The following is a 17408-nucleotide window of genomic DNA, read 5'->3' on the forward strand; positions in this document are numbered from 1 at the left end:
GCCGCCGAGCGGGGGCCGTGGTCGCACGGCGGGCGCCGAGCTGGCCTAAGCGCCGCCCCTCGCCCTCTCTCTCCCTCCCTCCGCCTTCCCTCCCTTCGCCAGCCCTGCCCCGCCGCCTGGCACCGCCGCCGCTGCCGTGCCGGCCCCGAGCGCTCCCCGCGCCGCCGCTCCGCCAGCCGGCCCGCCGCCGCTGCTCGGCCCCGGCCGGGCGGGGACTTGGCAGCAACTCCCGGGGACTGAGCGAGAGTGTCTGCCTCCGCAGCCGCCACTTCACCGTGGCTTTTGGGTGGAGGAGGAAGAAGGTCTGGGCTCGGCCGAGGAGCAGCAGCAGCAGCCGCCGCCGCCGGAGAGGAAGAGAGAGACGGAGAGGCGGCCGGAGCCCCCCAAAGTGCCCCCCCATCCCTGCACTGCAGGCTACATTTCCAGCTTCATGGGCAAAGTGTGGAAACAGCAGATGTACCCCCAGTACACCACCTACTACTACCCCCAGTATCTGCAGGCGAAGGTAGGGTACGGCACGCCGGGCGCTGCAGCGCGGCTGAGGCTGGCCCCGCGCCGGGGCGGATGGCCAGGGCCGAGCCCGGACGGGGGCTCCGCGGAGCGGGGCACGGCCGGGGGAGGTGGTCAGGTTTCACCGCGGGATCGAGACAGGAAAGAGCCGGCAGCCCCCTCCTGCCGTGTGCCGCCGCCCCGGGAGTGCCGCCGGGAACCCCCGGGCCGCTCAGCGGCCGCCGGGCTCCCACCCCTTCCCCTCGCTCCCGCTGTGCCGTCTCCGACCTGTCTCCTTCCCTCTCGCCTTCTCCCTCCCGCCGGCGGTCCCTCCTCTTCCCCAAGGCTCCCGGCGTGTCTCCTCCTTCCCAACCACGTCCTTGACTAGTCGGCTGCAGAGCCAAGCTCTGCGGGGCCCCGCTCCCGCTGCCTTCACCTAGCGCAGCCTCCTTGGGCGCCGGGGAACGACCCAAACTTTGGCTAGCAGGCCCCGAACTAGGGCTGCCCATTGTCGATAGTCGCACTTGGTGCAGGGGCGGGGGCGCGTTGGTATCCTGGGGGGGTGGGGGGTAGCAGGGCGTGCTGATTGCTGCGATGGGGATGGCCGTAATTCCCCTCGCATACGGACGCTGAGGAGGCTGATGGATGTTCATTGTCCGTGGAGTTGGACCTTTGTAAGCTGCCACCCTGCAGTTTGCAAACTGGATTTAGAACACACGAAGGGTTCAGCTCCTGATAGCAAATGTGGTACAGGGGTAGATGTTTGCAGGAGAATTGACAGTAGTAATTCTGGTGGTGGTGGATCTCTTCTTCCCCTCCTTTCTTCCCTTTCTCCTTCAAGTCTGTAAGGGCAGCCAGCCCCACCGCTCTAGAAGCATCATGCTGCAAACTGGCAGATGCAGAGGTGGTTGCATCAGCTGTCTGGAACATGTAGCATAAGCTTCTCCAACCACCAGTGTCACTCCTCGCAAATCCAAACAGACCCATATGAGGCTTCAAAGTGCCAACTTTTTTAGAGGTTAGAACCACGGCATTTGGTGTGAGCTTTTTTAGTTGGTTTTTTTCGCGTGTGTTTGTGGGGGGGAGGTTTGTTGCCTTTCGGTTTTGGTTTTTTTTTGCTGTTGAAGGGTCCTGCCTGTGTGGCAGTGACAGGACAAGAAATCCGCTCTCTTTATCTGCACACTCGATAGGCTGTGTTACTGTATTGTGATATTCTGTGTTACTATGTTGTGAAATGTAATTTATACTGTTGGGCTGAGAAAATGAATAGAGGAGGATGGTCATGAGGTGTTTTACAAGTCAGCAATGAGGAGGCTTTGAGATGTCCTTTCGTATGTACAGACATGGGTAGAAGTATGGTGGAGGTTTTATGCCACTGGAAATTATTCATCTCATAAATGTGTAATTGACATCAGGAACCATTTAAAGATTAGGCTGCAGAATAATCACTTAATAAAGAAAGGCAGAGTGCCCAAAGGATGGCCTTTTGCTTCACTCAGCTCTATGACTGTATAAATATTATCAAAGGGGAAAAAAAAGAATGTTTTTGTTCAGAAACTTCTGCCTTTATGATTTTGTGTGGCAGCAGTAAGTTACAAACCAAGTACCTAACACTGGATACATACAGAGCAATGTCATAGAATCATAGAATCAACCAGGTTGGAAGAGACCTCCAAGCTCATCCAGTCCAACCTAGCACCCAGCCCTAGCCAATCAACCAGACCATGGCACTAAGTGCCTCACCCAGGCTTTGCTTGAAGACCCCCAGGGACGGTGCCTCCACCACCTCCCTGGGCAGCCCATTCCAATGGGAAATCACTCTCTCTGTGAAGAACTTCTTCCTAATATCCAGCCTATACCTACCCTGGCACAACTTGAGACTGTGTCCCCTTGTTCTATTGCTGGTTGCCTGGGAGAAGAGGCCACCCCCCACCTGGCTACAATGTCCCTTCAGGTAGTTGTAGACAGTAATAAGATCATCCCTGAGCCTCCTCTTCTCCAGGCTAAACAGGCCCAGCTCCCTCAACCTCTCCTCATAGGCTTTGTGCTCCAGGCCCCTCACCAGCTTTGTTGCCCTTCTCTGGACACCTTCCAGCACCTCAACATCCTTCTTGAATTGAGGGGCCCAGAACTGGACACAGCACTCAAGGTGTGGCCTGACCAGTGCTGAGTACAGGGGAAGAATAACCTCCCTTGTCCTACTGGCCACACTGTTCCTGATGCAGGCCAGGATGCCATTGGCTCTCTTGGCCACCTGGGCACACTGCTGGCTCATCTTCAGCTTACTATCTATCAGTACCCCCAGGTCCCTTTCCTCCTGGCTGCTCTCCAGCCACTCAGTCCCCAGCCTATAGCGCTGCTTGGGGTTGTTGTCTGTCTCTTTTGAGCTGGAAATAATTGGAAGAGGAGGATAAACTGTAAGAGGTTACTGTAGTTATTAGAGTATGATCCTAGAAATACATGATCCTATGGAAAGCTTGATAGACCATCTTTTGAAAACGTTTCCTGTGCAGATAATTCAATATTGATTTGTATTACGGTCAGTGACATCTTCAAAACATCTTGCAGTCTTTGCTATGAAATTATACAGCCTGAAATTACATTACTCTGTTTCAGCAGAAAGAACACAGCCATTTGACCTACGCACAGGAAATAAGGATCTGGGATCCAGGGAAAGTTTTCCCTTTTACAGAGCTCTTGATTTTAGGAAAGAAATAATAAAGGTGGCTCCTCGGCAGAGATAAAAGGGTCCGTAACTAAGTTTTGATATTGAAGTATGCAGAATTCACTAAGATCAGCAATCTTCTCACTATGTAACCTTTCTGGACAGGCAGAAAAAAAGAATTTCATTCATCTTTTCCTGCTGTTCTATCCTTAGGGCCCTAAAGCAACCCCTTGTCCTGTACACAAACTGTTTCAGTAACGCTGGAGAAATGTTTGGGTTTTTTCACCAGACAAATGGTCATAGAATTGAACAGCCTTTGCTGAATAGGTGAGTGGTAGAACCATAGAATCAGCCAGGTTGGAAGAGACCTCCAAGATCATCCAGTCCAACCTAGCACCCAGCCCTGGCCAGCCAACCAGACCATGGCACTAAGTGCCTCATCCAGGCTTGGCTTCAACACCTCCAGCCACGGCCACTCCACCACCTCCGTGGGCAGCCCATTCCAATGCCAATCACTCTCTCTGCCAACAGCTTCCTCCTAACATCCAGCCTAGACCTGCCCTGGCCCAGCTTGAGACTGTGTCCCCTTGTTCTATTAGTGGTACATGATAACACTGAGGGAGGTAAGAGACTTTGAAACAAAAAGTTTTGCTCCCCATCTTATCCTTCTTTAAGTAATGATACAAAATCCAGTGACTAATAAGCTGCTAATTGGTAATTAGGACATGACAGGAATTGCTGGAAGAAGGAGTTTTCTGTAGAGAGCTCAAATGTAGCCACTAGAAATTGCATGTATCCCTAGTGGCTCTTTAGGTTAAAATGTTGAATAGTTAAAACTATTCTAATTGCTGCAGAACATGTGATAGCTTTTCCAAACAGATTTTGTGTTTGTTATCACAGAATAGTATCAGAGAATGGTTTAGGTTGGAAGGGACCTCAAGGATCATCCAGTTCCAACCCCCCACCATAGGCAGGGACACTTCCCACTAGGACAGGTCACTCAAAGCCTCATCCAACCTAGCCTTGAGCACCCCCAGGCAGGGAGCATCCATAATCTCCCTGGGTAATCTGTGCCAGTGTCTCACCACCCTCACTGTAAAGAACTTCTTCCTAACATCCAGTTTAAATCTCCCCCCTGCCAGTTTAAACTCACTACTCCACATCCTGTCATTAGAAGACCTTGTAAATAGTCCATCCCCAGCCCTCCTGTAGGCCCCCTTCAGATACTGGAAGGCTACTACAAGGTCTCCTCGAAGCCTTCTCTTCTCCATGCTGAAAAGCCCCAACTCTCATAGCTTGTCCTCATAGCAGGGCTGTTCCAACCCTGTAATCATCTTCGTGGCCCTCCTCTGGACTCGCTCCAACAGTTTGATGTCTTTCTTGTGTTGGGGGCTCCAGAACTGTACACACTACTCTAGGTGGGATCTGAGGAGAGCAGAGTAAAGGGGCAGAATCCCCTCTCTAGTCATAGGGAGCTCAGTGTTGAAAGAGAAGGGTGAAACCGTGCACTTAAAATGAAAAGAACCAAAAAAACATTGGAAGAAGGTGTGAGGCTTTCAATGTGAAAAATCATTATGGCAGTGGAAATAGATCGAGATGGTTTCAAGGCAGAGGTTGTGAAACCTTCTGTGTTTTTGGGACTGCCACGCTTTTTAGTCTAGCAAATCATGTGTTTGACATACCTGTTAAACTTTCACATCTTCTAATGAATGTGTGTTTTAGGCTAGTTCCTGCATTGCAGCATGGTATGGCATGTCAGAGGCTAGCAGAAGTGTTTTCCAAGTTCAGTGGATGTCTCTAAACTTTTAGATACTTCCTTTAATGATACTCCTCTAACAGTGCTTTACAAGTTTCAGCTCAGTGGTATTCAATTTCCTTAATGCTTTATTTGTAATGAAAGGATTCTCTAACTCAACATTTCAGAATGTGATGCTAATTTAGATTGTATGTGTTTTATTAATGCCTAAAGGCTTCTCTGACCGGGAGTGAAATCTGATTGTGCTGGGCAAAGTGTTGTAACATTTAACAAGACTGAGTACACAGAAACTAATACAAATGCATATATATATATGTGTCCAGTTCTGGGCCCCTCAATTCAAGAAAGATGTTGAGGTGCTGGAACATGTCCAGAGAAGGGCAACAAAGCTGGTGAGGGGCCTGGAGCACAAATCCTATGAGGAGAGGTTGAGGGAGCTGGGGGTGTGCAGCCTGCAGAAGAGGAGGCTCAGGGGTGATCTTATTACTGTCTACAACTACCTGAAGGGACATTGTAGCCAGGTGGGGGTGGCCTCTTCTCCCAGGTAACCAGCAATAGAACAAGGGGACACAGTCTCAAGTTGTGCCAGGGTAGGTATAGGCTGGATATTAGGAAGAAGTTCTTCACAGAGAGAGTGATTGGCATTGGAATGGGCTGCCCAGGGAGGTGGTGGAGGCACTGTCCTTGGGGGTCTTCAAGAAAAGCCTGGATGAGGCACTTAGTGCCATGGTCTGGTTGATTGGCTAGGGCTGGGTGCTAGGTTGGGCTGGATGATCTTGGAGGTCTCTTCCAACCTGGTTGATTCTATGATTCTATGATATATATATTCTAGACCACCATCTGTTTGCTTTGGTCAAGTAAGAAATAGAAGTCCATTGATGCTTTGCTTTCCTTTCCCTAAATATGAAGTGGAATTCAGGGACAGATCATAAGTCACAGAATCATAAAATCAACCAGATTAGAAGAGAGCTCCAAGCTCGTCCAGCCCAACCTAGCACCCAGCCCTGTCTAGTCAACCAGACCATGGCACTAAGTGCCTCATCCAGGCTTTGCTTCAACACCTCCAGGCACAGTGACTCCACCACCTCCCTGGGCAGCCCATTCCAATGCCAATCACTCTCTCTGCCAGCAACTTCCTCCTAACATCCAGCCTAGACCTCCCCTGCCACAACTTCACACTGTGTCCCCTTCTTCTGTTGCTGCTTGCCTGGCAGAAGAGTCTGCCCCTCACCTGGCTACAGCCTCCCTTCAGGTAGTTATAGACAGCAATGAGGTCACTATAAAGGGTTAACTCTCTCGAGGGAGTGGTCTTGCCCCTGACCCCAGTTTTTTTCCCAGATGTATTGCCCTGCTCTGGCAGGGGAGTTGGACTCGGTGATCTCTTTGGGTCCCATCCAACCCCTAACAGCCTATGACCCTGTGACAGATTAGGTTTGATTCTTTATTTCAGTTTTATTTGGGGTGGGTTTTGTTTGCTTGTGTTTGGTTTTGTTTGCTATTTTGGAAGGGGGAGGGGTTGTCTGTATTGAAAAAAAGCTGCTTGTTGGGATAATTTCTTTATATATAAGGAAGACAATCCTCTAAATCAATTTTGGCTGCTTGGTTCCATGAGCCACACCAAAGTGCCACACCTATGCTGTGAAAGGATTAAAGAAAAAGGTATTGGTGCTCCTTGTGATCGAGATTGGTACTGGCAGGAAACAGTGATGGTTCTTGTACCTTCAGGAGCACTAAGCAGATAGATCTGCCCTCTTGCTTTTTCTCTGTTGAAGGACAGTTCCAGTTCTTATGGCCAAGCAAAAGAAATGTGATGCTCAGAGGGCTGCAGCAGCTCTGCTATGAGGACAGACTGAAAGAGTTGGGGCTGTGTAGTGTGTAGAAGAGGAGGCTCCCAGGTGACCTTCTGGTGGCCTTCCAGGATCTGAAAGGGGCTACAAAAACGCTGGGGAGGGACTTTTGAGGCTGTCAGGGAGTGACAGGACTGGGGGGGATGGAGCAAAGCTGGAGGTGGGGAGAGTCAGAGTGGCTGTGAGGAGGAAGTTGTTGAGCATGAGAGTGGTGAGAGGCTGGAATGGGTTGCCCAGGGAGGTGGTTGAGGCCCCATGGCTGGAGGTGTTTGAGGCCAGGCTGGCTGAGGCTGTGTGCAGCCTGCTCTAGGGTAGGGTGACCCTGGGCATGGCAGGGGGGTTGGAACTGGCTGATCCTTGTGGTCCCTTCCAACCCTGACTGATCTCATGATTTACAAATAAATTATGATAACTACCTGTATTATTGTTTTTCCCTTGGATTGGAATGTGACTAATTTTATGGACTCTAAAGGAAAGCTCTTTGTAAGTAAGAGAGAGTTAGTAGAAACTTGCAGCATTTCCTATAGACAGCAGGGTTTAAGTGCAAGCATTTAACTGCCAGAGGTAATATTTGTGTGACACTTGAATTCTTTTACTTTTGATAAGGCTACTTTTTGGCCAGGCTGGCTGAGGCTGTGTGCAGCCTGCTCTAGGGTGGGGTGTCCCTGCCCATGGCAGAGGGGTTGGAAGTAGCTGATCCTTGTGGTCCCTGCCAACCCTGCCTGAGTTTATGATTCTGTGAATGGTATTAGGTAACAACAACCCAGAAGAAACGAAATCTTGTGAATCTTACTAAATTAGCCAGTGGGCTTCTAACTGTGTAATTTGCTATCTGCAAGACTGATGCTCTGCCAGCTATGAAAACTAGTATTTCTAGCAGTTTGTGCAGGTTTGTAAGCAGGGCTGTAGATTAATGTAAATTTCTAGTGATCAGACAGATTCTGCAGTGTCAAAAACTGATTTCTAGGCTGTGACAGCAAACTTTAAAGTGGGAACATTTTATAGAATCCTAGAATCAGTCAGGGTTGGAAGGGACCACAAGGATCAGCCAGTTCCAACCCCCCTGCCATGCCCAGGGACACCCTACCCTAACTCTCTTACTTGCAAAGAGCTTTCCTTTAGGATCCATAAAATTAGTCATGTTGTTACATTCCAATCCAAGGGAAAAACAATAACACAGATAGTTAACATAATTTATTTGTAAATCATGGGATCAGTCAGGGTTGGAAGGGACCACAGGGAGCAGCCAGTTCCAACCCCCCTGCCATGCCCAGGGACACCCTACCCTAGAGCAGGCTGCACACAGCCTCAGCCAGCCTGGCCTCAAACACCTCCAGCCATGGGGCCTCAACCACCTCCCTGGGCAACCCATTCCAGCCTCTTGCCACTCTCCTGCTCAACAACTTCCTCCTCATATCCAGTCTGACTCTCCCCACCTCCAGCTTTGCTCCATTCCCCCCAGTCCTGTCACTCTCTGACAGCCTCAAAAGTCCCTCCCCAGCTTTTTTGTAGCCCACTTCAGATCCTGGAAGACCTGTTGATGGCAGAGTAAGTGGGAAATCAGTTAACAGGAAACTTACTCTACTGTTAAACAGAGCAGGTATGAAACTTTCCTGTTAGGAGACACTGGGGAATCCATAGTTTACTGTCAGTGTATTAACAGACTGATATAGAACCTTCTGCTTCTAGATACTTCTCAAACAGAAGCTTAACATCCTCTAATGCTTTGCTGCTAACAAATATCTTCACTGCTTTCAGTGGCAAGCATGTATGTATATCCTCCTTAAAAGCTCTGTTATCTCATAAGCTGATTTTAATCAACATGAATGATTACTAATTCTAATCAGTTTAGTTAGTTTGCTCCATATGCAATGTGCCAGCAAAATCTGTACGTAGAAGGCGGCAAGCTTATAGTAAAACATGGTGTATGTGTGTTGAGAAGGCTGGGTAGAAATACTTGCTGCACTTCTCTCTGGGGAAGTCACATTAATTGTCCATAATTGCAATCTCTCTGGTTCTTGACTAAGCTCAGAAGTCCATTAAAAAATCCCCCAAAGGCTAACTGGAGCAAACTTTTTTGCTCTGCATTTGCTTGGTCCTCTTAGCCCCCTCAGCCTTCTGAACATGACCTCTCCCACTCTGCTCTGTCTGACATGTTGTTCTGCAGCTATCCAACAAATGCCTTTTAAAAGGTGTACCATGCTGGGGAAGGAGCTGTTGAGATACTGGAATGTGTCCAGAGAAAGGCAACAAAGCTGGCGAGGGGCCTGGAGCACAGCCCTGTGAGGAGAGGCTGAGGGAGCTGGGGGTGTGCAGCCTGCAGCAGAGGAGGCTCAGGGCAGACCTCATTGCTGTCTACAACTACCTGAAGGGAGGCTGTAGCCAGGTGGGGTTGGGCTCTTCTGCCAGGCACCCAGCAACAGAACCAGGGGACACAGTCTCAAGTTGTGCCAGGGGAGGTCTAGGCTGGATGTTGTTAGGAAGTTGTTGGCAGAGAGAGTGATTGGCATTGGAATGGGCTGCCCAGGGAGGTGGTGGAGTTGCCATCCCTGGAGGTGTTGAAGCCAAGCCTGGCTGAGGCACTTAGTGCCATGGTCTGGTTGCTTGGCCAGGGCTGGGTGCTAGGTTAGAATGGATGATCTTGGAGGTCTCTTCCAACCTGGTTGATTCTGTGGTTCTGTAAAATGCACCAATTTTAGGAAAGCTTGAGAGTGTTAGTGGTGAGGTTATTCCTCTGGCTCTACAAAGTAGCCTCACAGAATGTAAAGTTTGAAGGAATTAAGATTGTCCTCTCAAAAGAACATTTTCTCTTCTTCTAAACATCCCAGTCCAGCACTGGGAGTAGTGTCTGTTTGCATCCATCCATCTGACAAGCCAGTGACTTTGATTGTTTTATGTAATTGTTCTAGCTAGCTTATTTTGTGTGGGGCATCTGTGTCCTTGTTTGTCCTGGTTACAGCTCCTTTTAACTCCCAGAGGTTAGTTTGGGTGGCTTGCTATGAACCAGAAATATGTCCTTCAGAAAATGTTTCTAGCAGCTGTTGGTAGAATAATTCCTGTATATGCAGAAGTTGAAGCCCTTGTAGAAATGGAGCAAAGTTCATGCCAAGCTCTGCAAATGTTTGTTCTCCTTGCTTCAAATGATTCTGGTTTTCAAGTACTCTGTATCAAGGCCTCTCTTAGAATCATAAAGTCAACCAGGTTGGAAGAGACCTCCAAGCTCATCCAGTCCAACCTAGCACCCAGCCCTGTCCTATCATAGAATCAGCCAGGTTGGAAGAGACCTCCAAGCTCATCCAGTCCAACCTAGCACCCAGCCCTGTCCTATCATAGAATCAGCCAGGTTGGAAGAGACCTCCAAGCTCATCCAGTCCAACCTAGCACCCAGCCCTGTCCTATCACAGAATCAGCCAGGTTGGAAGAGACCTCCAAGCTCATCCAGTCCAACCTAGCACCCAGCCCTGTCCTATCATAGAATCAGCCAGGTTGGAAGAGACCTCCAAGCTCATCCAGTCTAGGCTACACATTATGTGTGCATTTTTGCTGCCTTGTGTAGCCTTTCTCTGGCCTGTGTGCAGTGGTGGTTACAAGTATTTCTACTGGAAATTCACCTGCTGTGAGAATGAAGTGGGAAATGTAGAGGGAACAGGCTTCATTTTGTGGTTTTCACTGCAGGTTAGGAACTGAATTCCCTTACTTGTCTCTTGGCAACACACACTAGCATGATTTCTGTAGCAGTTTAGAGGCTGTGGTAGTATCTGTGACCTCTTCTATCCCTCAGGCCATAGCTACATAATCACTTTAATTTTACATAACTATGCACAGCAGCCAAGAAGGGCAGTTGAGTCTTTCCCCACTGCCCCCAGCAACTCCTTCCTGTCCCTTCCCTTGTGCTGGCACTAGAATTTGTGTGGTCAGTGAGGAGGGAGAATCAAGAAAAAGGTTTGGCTTAAAACTAACCCAAACCTCCCAGCTGTAGAAACTTTACAGTAGAGTGCCTAGTGAGATACTTCAGGAGCCTGAGATTGGAGTAGCTGTGGAGGAAGATGACTCCTGGGAAAGTACACCTTGGGTCTTGGAGTTGTACAACAGAAATGGTGGTGCTTAACTGTTCTAAAGAAAAGGCTTTTCCTGTCCTTGGCCAAAAGAGCAACAGATCCATGCCAGAGGAAGATGCAACATGACTCTGAGCTTACCAAAATTTGTTGATTGCATATGTATGTTGATCTCTTGGAGGGTAGGAGAGCCCTGTAGAGGGACCTGGCCAGGCTGGATGGGTGGGCAGAGGCCAGTGGGATGAGATTGAACAAGGCCAAGTGCAGGGTTCTGCACTTTGGCCACAACAACCTCAAGCAGCACTGCAGGCTGGGGCCAGAGTGGCTGAGAGCAGCCAGGCAGAGAGGGAGCTGGGGGTGCTGGGAGAGAGGAGCTGAAGCTGAGGAAGCAGTGCCCAGGTGGGCAGCAGAGCCAATGGCATCCTGGGCTGGCTGAGGAGCAGTGTGGGCAGCAGGACAAGGGAGGTTCTTGTGCCCCTGTGCTCAGCACTGCTCAGGCCACACCTTGAGTGCTGTGTCCAGTTCTGGGCTCCTCAGTTCAAGAGAGATGTTGAGGTGCTGGAAGGTGTTTGGAGAAGGGCAGCAAGGCTGGGGAGGGGCCTGGAGCACAGCCCTGTGAGGAGAGGCTGAGGGAGCTGGGGGTGTGCAGCCTGCAGCAGAGGAGGCTCAGGGCAGAGCTCATTGCTGCCTACAGCTGCCTGAAGGGAGGCTGTAGCCAGGTGGGGTTGGGCTCTGCTGCCAGGCAAGCAGTAAAAGAAGGAGGGGACACAGGCTCAAGCTCTGGCAGAAGGGAGGTCTAGGCTGGATGTTAGGAGGAAGTTGTTGGCAGAGAGAGTGATTGGCGTTGGAATGGGCTGCCCAGGGAGGTGGTGGAGTTGCTGTGCCTGGAGGTGTTGAAGCCAAGCCTGGCTGAGGCACTTAGTGCCATGGTCTGGTTGATTGGCCAGGGCTGGGTGCTAGGTTGGCCTGGCTGAGCTTGGAGGTCTCTTCCAACTTGGTCAGTTCTATGATTAAAGAAAAGGCTTTCCATGTCCTTGGCCAAAAGAGCAACAGATCCATGCCAAAGGAGGATGCAACACAACTCTAAGGTTACCTAAATTTGTTGCTTGCATATATTTGCAGATACCTGCTAGCATCATTGTCCTGCGACTCGATCTTCTCTTCTGCTGTGTTGCATTGTACTGAATGCTGGCACTTTAAAAAGCCATTTCACTCTATCATTCATTCTTACAACCAGTGAGTCTGGAAGAAAGTGTGGAAGAAGTTGCTGAGAGTGTCCAAGTTCAGTGTAGGCCTGGGAGGAAAAGAAAGAAACGTAAATAGACCTTCCAGGGGCCTTGCAGCACAGTGTTAGAGCTAAGTTTCCCCTTTCAGCCCAGTGCAACATTGATATGTTATTTCATTCTGAGGAAAGAGGGGAGCAGGCTGGCACTTCCAATTAGCAGCAGCTGCAGATTTAAGACAAGGGTGTTAGTGACTCATTTGGAAAAGTACTAGCTAAAACAGTCTGTCTCCTAGAAAAAACACTGAGGAAGGGTTTCTGATAGAAACTTGAATTTCATGAGCAGTGCCCGTTTAGTTTTGACAATTGCATATTAAAGAGGAAGCATAGAATCATTGAATCAAGCAGGTTGGAAGAGACCTCCAAGCTCATCCAGTCCAACCTAGCATCCTAGCTTAAGTTGGTTTGGACAATGGTACTGGTATTCAAAAAGAAAGCTCTGCTCCCTTCAGATTATCTGGGGGTAATTATTCCAGACTACCTAATAAATCTCTCTGTCTGGTCTCCCACCACTATCCTGCACAGTGCTTGCACAGCAGGTACCCCTCAAACATCCCTGCTGGCAAAATAAAGCAACTCAACACCAGAGGATCACTGCACACGAGAGATTCAGGATTAAACTGCATGCTGCAAAAACTGGGGTCTGGGCATGTTTTGAGGGCTGATATCAGCAATACAAGCAATGATTGGAGAAAAAAATACACAACAAAACAAAGCCAAAAAACCCAAACCAAGCAAAAAAAAACAAAACCCAACCAAACTACCCTGTCCAGTCAACCAGACCATGGCACTGACTGCCCCAGCCAGGCTTGGCTTCAACACCTCCAGGGATGGCAACTCCACCACCTCCCTGGGCAGCCCATTCCAATGCCAATCACTCTCTGGCAACAACTTCCTTCTAACATCCAGGGGTGGTGGGGGGCATTTTGGAGAGGGAAACATCACAGTTAATTGAGTCAGAGCCTCCAGAATGCCTCTTACTTCTTTTGACACAACCTTAGGCAAAAATTCACACTCTTACTGCTCCAGGTAGAAGGAGAACATGATGATGCTTAGTTGTTTCTTTGATGTAGCTGAATTATTGACAAAGAGTAGTCCAACTCCAGTTTTCTCTCCACACAGGGATCTTGAATAATAGAAGCAGTTTCTTTGTTCTCAGTCCCACATTCCTTTCCCCAGTTGACTGTTCTTGCTGTGTAGGCCTTTTACAGGGAGGTATATTCAGTGCTGAAGTTTAGGTTGGTTTATATTCCTTCCATATCTCTATCTGGGTGAGGGTTTTTCCCATCCTCTGATGAATGTATGTTTCCCTGTTTGATCCCTGAGTGCTACAAATGGTTTTGTTTAGCTTTAAGAAGAGAAGGCTAAAGGGAGAGCTAGCTGCTGTCTAAATCTATCAAATCAAAATGTATAGATGAGGTGGAACCAGACCCTCCTTGGAGGTGCACAGGGGTAGGATTGCAGGGTAATTCAGGTTGGAAGGAACTTCAGGAGCTCCCTAGTCCAACTTTCAAAGCAGTGTCACCTACACTAACAGACCAGGTAGCTCAGGGTGTTACCCAGTCTGGTCTTGAAAGCTTCCATGGAGGGAGCTGCACAGCATCTCTGCACAACCTGATCTAATGCTGGCTGTCTTCATGGAGAGGTTTTTTTCCCCCACCCCTGTCTGAACATCTCTTGTTTCAGCTTGCTGATGCATCCTCACACTGTGCACCACTGTAAGAACAGGGCTGCTTCTCTTTGATGACCTCCTCAGAGGTTTCCATTCTACAAATGGAAATCTGCTATCAAGTCTCACCAACTGGTGATTTAGACAGCAGTTAGCTCTCCCTTTAGCCTTCTCTTCTTAAAGCTAAACAAAACCATTTGTAGGACCCAGGGGTCAAACAGGGAAACATACATTCACCAGAGGATGGAAAAAACCCTCACCAACTGAGCTTGCTCCAGCTCATCCAAGTCTTTCACTTGGGACCTGAAGCTGCCATGGAGTATTCTAGGTGGGGTGTATCAGAAGGGGGTGTGATGGTTTGGGGGTGTTAACCCACACACACACTTTGGCAATCACCCAGACTAGACTCAGCCAGCTCTGGAAATTGAATGAAGCTTATTATTTGCAGCTTAGCTCAATATACAAGCAGAGATTTACAGTATATACAAGGTAAAAGGTAATACAGAAACACAACAGGCCTCCCAAAAACCTGAGTCCCCAGGAGGGGCTCCCAACCACCCTCCCACCTTCTCCCACCCCTCTCAACCTTACCCCAGTCCCAAGGAAGAATGGAGGTTTGGCCAGGGGGTTAGGAAGCAAAGTGGATTAATCAGACAGCAGAGAGGCTAGAGAGAGAAATGCAGCTCAGAGCTCCCAGGCAGAAGAAGAAGACTCCCTTATCTATGTTTGGATTCTTGTTCTAATACCTCTCAGAAAGCCTATGAGTGAAGTAGACATCACCCTGCTTGTCTTTCACAGCCTGTAATCTAGTTCTTCTCACCAAAACATTCCAGCTAGCTTCAAACTAGCACAGGGGGGATAGGGGCACACCTTAGTGCCAGCACACGCTGAGCTTGCTGCCTGCCACCACCCTCATTTTATGTTCCAGAGGAGCTGCTTTCCAACCAGTTAGCCCCCAGCCTATAACACTGCAAGGGACTCTTCCTTCACAGGTGCAGATCTTTGCACCTCTCTTACATAAAATTGGTAAACAAAACATCCAAAAGGTAGACATTTGTAGTGTTCCACTAGATACTGGCCTCCAGGAAGACTGTGGCCCATTAACTCTGACTCCCTGAGCCTTGCCATCCCGTTAGTATCATGCTCATTTAGCTGTCCACTTGTCCAGATTAGACTGTCAGATGAATATAGAGGGTCACCATGTCAAAGTCTGTGCTAAAATCAATGTGAATGATGTTAGTTGCTCTCCCCTTGTCTACAGCCGGTTTTATCATAGAAGGGAGTAAGCAATAGGATGCAACACAATGGACACAAGTTGTGCAACGAGGAAATGCTAATTCAATACAAAGAGCTTTTGTTTTTCACCATAAGGGGGGTCAAGCCCCTGAAGACGTGCTGAAAGAGGTTCTGCAGTCTGTTTGAGGCAGTAAAAGCTAAACTGGACAAGGTACTGAGCAACCTGATCTAGTTGAACCTGCTCTTGGTTCAAGTTGGAGTAGGTGACTCCTAACTAGTGTATAGCATCATAGAATCAACCAGGTTGGATGAGGCACTTAGTGCCATGGTCTGGTTGATTGGACAGAGCTGGGTGCTAGGTTGGACTGGATGATCTTGGAGGTCTCTTCCAACCTGCTTGGTTCTATCATTAGAAGTCTGAGCAACTCTGGGTAATTACTGGAGGAGATCAGGAGACTGAGCTGGGATTTCTAGGAGTAGGAAGCTGAGAGCCATGTCTGGGAATGCCAAATATGTCACAGTTTTAGTGTGAATGTTTTGATAAGTGATACTCGGAGGAACAGCATCTGGGAAAGAGGAAAGAAAAGCATAGGTCAGGATACCAGGGAGCTAACAGCAGATTAGTAACCTGGTTTCTGTAATTCCATACAACCTTGGCTTGGTCAAGGCCACAGGCATCTTTGGAAGAGCTATCCACCATTAGTCCTTACTCCCACTTTGAGAGGCAGCTGAGCTGGAGATCAGTGGGTTTGAACCAAAGGGAGGTGGTTCCATTGGCCAAGCTGCTTTATTGCCTTTGTTCCCCTAACATACAGGTTGTCTCTGGAAGTGCTTTGAATGGGTTCTTAAAAGCTGGCTACAGACCTGCCTCTTGAGCTTTATGTTGTCATTTGAGGGAGGAAAAGAGGAAAATGTGAGTGAAAAATACGAAGCTGGATGGAGGGAAACTAATTATGAAAGAGGAAAATTGCTGAAGAGAACAGATAAGGGAAAATAATGAGAGGAAAGGGCAGGGAAGAGAAAAAAGCAGACAGTTGAGTGGAGAGGCTGGGCATGTGTGCCAGAGCATGGCACAAAGAAGGCACCTCCAGTGCCAGGCCAGCCATGGGGAGTTGCATCTCCAACAAAGGGAGAAGGAAGGCAGCGCTCTGCAAGAACTCAGGCTGGGGACTGCTAAAGTTCAGCACCAATTAAAGGTTACCTTTACACAAACAGTGAGGGATTCTGGGGAGTAGGCAGACAAGACCTCTGGGGAAGGGCCTTGGGTTTTATAGCTTGTGAGAAGACAAAAGCTACTCGAGGGGCAAATTTGGCAGTTATCTCTGCCTTTTAACTGCTGCAGCCATACTCTGACACCGTAGATAAAGTTACAGAGGTGAACTTCTCACAGCTGAAGACTTTGCCATTTCTTTTTATTTCTTGTAGATTACACATCTGTTTTCTTATTGCAGTGAAACCAAAGTAAGTGCAAAGACTTCCTGAACACACTCCTAAATGACATGGTAATGTTGCTATTCTTTTTGATATTTTATATGTTCAGGAATTCTCTTACCCTAATAGGTCTGGCCTGAGTCTCAATCCGAGCAAATACACAATAGAGCAAAGACTAAATAGAGTTAGCATCCACACAGCAGTCAGAGTATTGCTCTGCTCAGAGTAAGTGCTCTTGGCAAAACACCAGGAGACTGAAGGGAGGCTGTAGCCAGGTGGGGTTGGGCTCTGCTGCCAGGCAACCAGCAACAGGACAGGGGGACACAGTCTCAAGTTGTGCCAGGGGAGGTCTAGGCTGGATGTTAGGAGGAAGTTGTTGGCAGAGAGAGTGATTGGCACTGGAATGGGCTGCCCAGGGAGGTGGCTGAGTTGCTGTCCCTGGAGGTGTTGAAGCCAAGCCTGGCTGGGGCAGTCAGTGCCATGGTCTGGTTGATTGGACAGGGTAGTTTGGTTGGGTATTTTTTTTTGTTTGGTTGTGGTTTTTTTGCTTTGTTTTGTTGTGTATTTTTTTCTCCAATCATTGCTTGTATTGCTGATATCAGCCCTCAAAACATGCCCAGACCCCAGTTTTTGCAGCATGCAGTTTAATCCTGAATCTCTCTTGTGTGCAGTGATCCTCTGGTGTTGAGTTGCTTTATTTTGCCAGCAGGGATGTTTGAGGGGTACCTACTGTGCAAGCACTGTGCAGGATACTGGTGGGAGAGCAGACAGAGAGATTTATTAGGTAGTCTGGAATAATTACCCCCAGATAATCTGAAGGGAGCAGAGCTTTCTTTTTGAATACGAGTACCATTGTCCAAACCAACTTAAGCTATTTTCAAAGCCACTGAAATGTTATTGCCTTCTCAAGGTGTATGCTTAGAAATGTTATTATAGTTAAACTGTTATTCTGATATAATTTTTATGCATACACAAACT

The 17408-nt window shown here is 48.5% G+C and overlaps 1 protein-coding gene across 2 annotated transcripts in view; it reads left to right on the forward strand.

Moving 5' to 3' along the window:
* The first annotated feature begins 222 nt into the window (after nucleotides 1–222).
* Nucleotides 223–17408, forward strand: part of RBMS1 (RNA binding motif single stranded interacting protein 1) — a 205834-nt gene continuing 188648 nt past the window's right edge. Inside the window, exon 1 of one of the 2 annotated variants that reach the window (XM_064164280.1) lies at nucleotides 223–505. In XM_064164280.1, coding sequence (XP_064020350.1) covers nucleotides 431–505 — 75 coding nt within the window. In that variant the 5' untranslated portion in view covers nucleotides 223–430. The remainder of the gene's footprint in view (nucleotides 506–17408) is intronic. The other variant, XM_064164291.1, reaches the window with a different exon arrangement.

The sequence above is a fragment of the Pogoniulus pusillus genome, chromosome 2 (assembly GCF_015220805.1).
Source record: "Pogoniulus pusillus isolate bPogPus1 chromosome 2, bPogPus1.pri, whole genome shotgun sequence".
In the NCBI taxonomy this organism is placed as follows: domain Eukaryota; kingdom Metazoa; phylum Chordata; class Aves; order Piciformes; family Lybiidae; genus Pogoniulus; species Pogoniulus pusillus.